At 44.1% G+C, this 6,771-nt stretch overlaps 1 protein-coding gene across 1 annotated transcript in view; it reads left to right on the plus strand.

The window, feature by feature from the left end:
- The window catches only part of LOC105555341 (dolichyl-diphosphooligosaccharide--protein glycosyltransferase subunit 1-like), a 7,145-nt gene extending 1,272 nt beyond the window's left edge, over positions 1–5,873 (plus strand). The window contains exons 2-3 of the mRNA XM_012002230.1: positions 4,267–4,331; positions 5,507–5,873. Coding sequence (XP_011857620.1) covers positions 4,267–4,331; positions 5,507–5,873 — 432 coding nt within the window. The remainder of the gene's footprint in view (positions 1–4,266; positions 4,332–5,506) is intronic.
- Positions 5,874–6,771: the final 898 nt, after the last annotated feature.

The raw sequence follows: 6,771 nt of genomic DNA on the forward strand, positions 1-6,771 counted from the left end.
GCCGTTCTCGGCACCGCTCGGGCGACCTCTGGCCGATAGAACGCATCTCCCTTCCGTAAGGCGAGCGCGGCAGCCGCTTGGCCCGGTGCCAGCGGGCGCCGGACTTGATTTCTCACGGGCTGACGCGGTGGCCCAAGTGGAGGACAAATAAATGAATTAAAATGAATTTCATTCTCTTAATTCAGTATCTGGTCCGTTGTAGGTGCTTCTTTCTAGACATAGAGAACCATCAGAAATGTAACAGGTTTGGCATCTTTAAGTCGGTAATCACTTGAAATCCCTGTTAATGTGACGCATTTCTTAAGGTTGCAAATGAACACTTTCTAAATGTTAAAACTCTTCTTAAAGTTAATTTTGAAATTCCTGCACGTAATATAAGTTTTCTTATGCCGTACAGGAAAGGAAAGTCCAGTTTTCTCCCGTCCCCCTACTGCTTCTCATTCTTAACCTCGGCAATAAATGGCTGTGTTTGGCTTAAGTGTTTCCAGGTATTTCAGTGATCACCAAAGAAAATGTTGGGTTTGGGAGTAGAGAGAATATACTTACACAGAGGTTTGTTTTTTATTACTATTGTTGTTAAACAATTTCATTAAATGATTACCTAATTATTTGTTGAGAGAATAGTCATTACAGTGTCACATTTCCCTCTAAGCAAACTTCGTTCTCTGACTGAATATGGAGCTATAAAGCTGGGTTTATAGAGATTACGTTTCTGAAATGACTCCTCTTTTCTTTCATGCCTTGTCCGTGATGAAATAAAGTTTTTACTCAAAGGCTTGTGGAAAGATAGATCAAAACTTCATGTAAATTTGCCTTGCCACCTTTGAATGTCTTGAATGTTAAATCCTATTCTTTATAGAAGCCAGTTGTGATTTAATGAGCTTGTTACAGTATAAGTGAACCACAGCAGGAGCTGGGCTATCCTGCCATCATGCCTGCGAGCTAGGTTAATGTGCTTATTTTATCTTGTTTTTATTTTTTCTCCCAACTTTATTGAGGTATAATTGGTATACAAAAAACTGCCTATTGTTAATATATTCAAAATACATATACACTGGTGTTACCATTACCACAATCCGGGTAATAAACATATCTGTCACCTCCAGAAGTTTCCTTTTGTTCTTTGTTTTTGTGGTAAGATACTTTCTTACTGGGATTCTACTTTGTGTCAGATATTACGGTGGGTATTTTAAATATATTTTAATTTAGCCCTCATAGCAACCATTTAAGGTATAAGTCCTCATATAGCAGGCAAGGAGGCTGTAGTCTGGCAGATTAAGTTATTTAGCCCCCTACATGTGGTCTTACAGTGCAGAGTAAGTCAGGGCTCCAGCTTATTCCATAATTTGTGTATTCTCACACTGTATAATGTTGCCTCTTCTGGCTTTGATGGCTGTGAGGTAGGGTTGTATTGGGTATAAGACCTGCAGTCACATCAACAGATTTATTTAAAATCATTTTAAATTTTGTAGTCCAAGACACTAGTTAAATGGATATATGTGCTATTTTGTACTCTTATCCTAGTGGGAAACAACTGGATGATGAACTTAACAAGGAGGTGCATATTTTCCAACAGTTGTGTTGGAAACTGATGAGGTTGTTGAAATGTTTTTCAGTGGGTTCTTTTCTTTCTTTCTTCTTTTTTTTGTTTTGAGACGGAGTTTCACTCTTGTTGCCCAAGCTGGAGTGCAATGGCCCTATCTTGGCTCACTGCAACCTCTGCCTCCTGGGTTCAAGCGATTCTCCTGTCTCAGCCTCTGGAGTAACCGGCCCATGCCACCATGCCCGGCTAATTTTTGTTATTATTTTTTTTTTTTTGAGATGGAGTCTCGCTCTGTCGCCAGGCTGGAGTGCAGTGGCGCGGTCTCAGCTCAGTGCAACCTCTGCCTCCCGGGTTCAAGTGATTCTCCTGCCTCAGCCTCCTGAGTAGCTGGGACTAAAGACGCGTGCCACCATGGCCAGATAATTTTTGTGTTTTTTTCATAGAGACAAGGTTTCACCATGTTGGCCAGGATGGTTTTGATCTCTTGACTTCGTGATCCGCCTGACTTGGCCTCCCAAAGTGCTGGGATTACAGGTGTGAGCCACTGCACTTGGCCTGGCTGGTTCCCATTGTGATAAGATTCTAGTCAAAGTCATGAAACTTGTTGTTTGTGTTAGACTGTACAGCTTTATTGAGGATGATTGTATGATTGTTTTAGACTTTTTGATATAATATTTTAAAAGTTCACCATTACAGCTTTTTGTATCCTACTGGGAATCACTACTTAAGTCCTAAAAGATAGCCTAATTTTTGTTTTTTTCAGTTGAGAGTGGGTTGGCAGAGAGATCAGTGGGGTATGTATACACTTCTCCCTTGCAGCCTGCTCCAGAGTCTTATGATTGGAGATAACTACTCTTTCTCAGAAAACCCCTGCAGCCTGCTGGAGTGAACGTCCTTTTCCTGGTTACATAGCTTGTTGCTGTGAGGTACCCCAAACAGTGGTCATTGGCTCCTCCCCAAGGGATTTTTGCCAGTGTTAACTTTTTTTTTTTTTTTTTTTTGAGAGGGAGTCTCACTCTGTCGCCCAGGCTGGAGTGAGTGCAGTGGCACGATCTCGGCTCACTGCAACCTCTGCCTTCCAGATTCAAGTGATTCTCCTGCTTCAGCCTTCCAAGTAGCTGGGCTTACAGGTGCCCGCCACCACGCCTGGCTAATTTTTGTATTTTTAGTAGAGATAGAGTTTCACCATGTTGGCCAGGATGGTCTCGATCTCCTGACCTCACGTGATCTGCCTGCCTTGGCCTCTCAAAATGTGAATCACTGCGCCCGACCAACTTTTTTTTTTTTTTTTTGAGATGGAATTTCACTCTTGTCGCCCAGGCTTGAGTGCAGTGGCATGGTCACAGCTCACTGCAACCTCCGCCTCCTGGGTTCAAGCAATTCTCCTGCCTCAGCCTCCTAAGTAACTCGGATTACAGGCGCCCACCACCACATCCAGCTAATTTGTATTTTTAGTAGAGATGAAGTTTCACCATGTTGGCCAGGTTGGTCTCGAACTCCTGACCTCAGGTGATCCACCCCCCTCTGCCTCTCAAAGTGCTGGGATTACAGGCGTGAGCCACTGTGCCTGGCCAGTTTTAACTCTTATATTAGTGAAAAAACAGTTTTAAGCTGGGCGTTGTATCTCATGCCTGTAATCTGTGGGAGGATTGCTTGAGCCCAAGAATTCAAAACCAGTCTGGGCAATATAGGGAGACCCTGTCTGTACAAAAATAAAAAATAAAAACCCCTGAGACTTTTTTTTTTTTTGAGACGGAGTCTTGCACTGTCGCCTGGACTGGAGTGCAGTGGCATGATTTCAGCTCACTGCAGCCTCTGCCTCCCAGGTTCACGAAATTCTCCTGCCTCAGCCTCCCGAGTAGCTGGGATTACAGGCACACACCACCATACCCAGCTAATTTTTTGTATTTTTAGTAGAGACGGGGTTTCACTATATTGGCCAGACTGGTCTTGAACTCCTGACCTGGTGATCCACCCGCCTTGGCCTCCCAAAGTGCTGGGATTACAGGCGTGAGCCACCACGCCGGGCCCCAAGACTTTTCTGTTACATCACTAAATACATTTCTTTGAGTATGCTTATTTGAATATAAATGAGGAAGAAAAGCATCAAGAAAGAGGCCTTTGAGAAGTATATTTGGAAGTGTAATCTTTCTGTGTATATGTGTATTTCATCATTCAGGAAAATATGCATTTATAGAAGTTTTATGCCACTTTTATTTATTTATTTATTTATTTTGAGGCGAAGTTTTGCTCTTGTTGCCCAGGCTGGAGTGTGATGGTGCCATCTCAGCTCACTGCAATCTCCCCCTCCCGGGTTCAAGCGATTTTCCTGCCTCAGCCTCCTGAGCAGCTGGGATTACAGGCATGTGCCACTATGCCTCGCTAATTTTGTATTTTTAGTAGAGATGGGGTTTCTCCATGTTGGTCAGGCTGGTCTCGAACTCCTGACCTCAGGTGATCCGCCTGCCTCAGCCTCCCAAAGTGCTGGGATTACAGGTGTGAGCCACTGCGTCTGGCCATATGCCACTTTGTAAAAGTAAGTCTTTGACAATATTCTTGTGTTTCAGAGAAAAAAAATTGTTACTGAAAAGAAAATTCAATCTCTAAAAAGTTCTGGTAGTTTGACTACTTTAATGGGGATGTACTTAAGCACTTGGTTAATTATTGACTCAAAATTTAGAAGCCAAAAGACGTGAAGAATAAACTATCTTTTTCTGTTCTAGGTGAAGGGAGAAGATGAGGAAGACAACAATTTGGAAGTACGTGAAACCAAAATTAAGGGTAAAAGGTAAGCTGACAAACAATATACCTTGTCTCTTGTTAAAGGTTATGTCAGGGTTGGGCTCATATGGGATCATAAACTAGGCAAGTTGCTCAGGAAGTGCCTGCTGTATTACACATTTTTTTCTTTTCTTTTTTTCTTTTCTTTTTTTTGTAGAGAGGATGTCTAGCTATGTTGCCCAGGCTGATCTTGACCTCCTGAGCTCAAGCCATCCTCCTGCCTTGGCCTCTCAAAGTGCTGGGATTACAGGTGTGAACCACTGCATCTGTCCTAGAGGATTTTTTTTTTTTCTTGAGACAGGGTCTGGCTCTGTTGCCCAGGCTGCATTACTGTGGTGCCATGTTGACTCACTGCAACCTCCACCTCCAGGGCTCAAACCATCCTTCCACCTCAGCCTCCTGAGTAGCTGGGACTAGAGGTGTGTACCACCACACACAGCTTGTGTGTGTGTGTGTGTGTGTGTGTGTGTGTATGCATTTTTAGTAGACACAGGGTTTTGCCATGTTACCTAGGCTGGTCTTGAACTCCTGGCCTCGGGTGATCTGCCTGACTTGGCCTCCCAAAGTGCTGGGATTACAGGCGTGAGCCCCCACACCTGGCCAAGAGATCACTTTTAATGTAATAATTTAAGTCTTTTATTAACCGGACACGGTGGCGGGTGCCTGTAGTCCCAGCCACTCGGGAGGCTGAGGCAAGAGAATCGCTTGAATCTGGGAGGTGGAAGTTGCAGTGAGCTGAGGTCGCATAACTGCACTCCAGCCTGGGTGACAGAGCAAGACTCCATCTCAGAAAAAGAAAAAAAATAATTTAAGTCTTTTAAGACAAATATCTAGCTGTTTCTTTCAGGGCTGTTTATAAATAGCAAGAGTGTAAAACAACATAAATGTTCAACAATGGAACAAAAGTTAAAAACATTCTAATAGGTAATCCCCAGCTACTTGGGAGGTTGAGGCAGTAGAATCTCTTGAACCCAGTGGGTAGAGGTTGCAGTGAGCCGAGATCGCACCATTGCACTGCAACCTGAGTGATAGAGTGAGACTCCATCTCAAAAAGAAAAAGGTGATCTCTTAAAGATAATTGCTTTTGTTTTGGGTTCAAAATTTTATTCTGAGTTTGAACTGCTACTAGTGTTTTCAGTATCCTCAGTCTCTCTTATTTCTCTTGCCTTGTTCTTCCTTTAGTGGGAGATTCTTCATAGTCAAGCTCCCAGTTGCCCTTGATCCTGGGGCCAAGATTTCAGTCATTGTGGAAACAGTCTACACCCATGTGCTTCAGCCGTATCCAACCCAGATCACCCAGTCAGAGAAACAGTTTGTGGTGTTTGAGGGGAACCATTATTTCTACTCTCCCTATCCAACAAAGACACAAACCATGCGTGTGAAGCTTGCCTCTCGAAATGTGGAGAGCTACACCAAACTGGGGAACCCCACGCGCTCCGAGGACCTACTGGATTATGGGCCTTTCAGAGATGTCCCTGCCTATAGTCAGGTAGGCTCAGGTGGAGTCCAGCCCATCCCTGTCTGCTTCAGAGAATGTCTTGCAGAGTGACTACTGGTTGATAGGCTTGGGTGGTGTGGGGTGGATGGAATCTGCAGTCATTGCTAAGGTCATTCCAAAAGTGTTTAACCTGCAGTGAAATGATTCCATGGGGTCTTGTTTCTCCTTTGGGGATCACAGGTAGAGGCTGGGAGTAGCATTCGGAGAGGTGGAATGGGTGTTGGGGGAGATGGAAGCAAGACATTCCATGCAGAGGCAGTAAGGACTTGAGATAACGTGGCTGGGCAGATACTGGGGTAGCAAAGCTGTCTGAGTGGTTGAAGGCCTTCCTTGAATGTTGGGCCTCGGTTGGAACTTGAAGGGAGAGGGCGAAATTAAGGCTTACAAAGATTTTGTTACTATGGCAAATTGCAAACATGCCAAAGTACAAAGACTAGTATAAACTCCCACATACATCACTTAGATTCAGTGGTTATCAGGTTACCATAATTAACCCACCTCTTTTTTTCTTTGGTGGAGTACTTAAAAAAAATTTTTTTTTTTTAAGAGACAGGATCCAGCTCTGTTGCCCAGCCTGGAGTACAGTGGCATAATCATAGCTCACTGTAACCTCAAACTCCTGGGCTCAGTCCATCTTCCCAGCTCAGCCTCCCATGTAGCTGGAATGACAGGCGTGTGTCACCATGCCCATTTAATTTTTTATTTTTGTTGTAGAGACATGATCTTGCTTTGTTGCTCAGGCTAGTCTCAAACTCCTGGGCCCAAGTGATTTTCCTGCCTTGACCTCCCAAAGTGCTGGGATTATAGGCATGAGCCGTGGTCCCTGGCCTCTTTGCTAGAGGAATTTTTTTTTTTTTTTTTTTTGAGGCAGAGTCTCACTCTGTTGCCCAGGCTGGAGTGCAGTGGCGCAATCTTGGCTCACTGCAAGCCCTGCATCCTGGATTCATGC

This window comes from Mandrillus leucophaeus, unplaced genomic scaffold, assembly GCF_000951045.1.
Source record: "Mandrillus leucophaeus isolate KB7577 unplaced genomic scaffold, Mleu.le_1.0 Scaffold680, whole genome shotgun sequence".
Taxonomy (NCBI): domain Eukaryota; kingdom Metazoa; phylum Chordata; class Mammalia; order Primates; family Cercopithecidae; genus Mandrillus; species Mandrillus leucophaeus.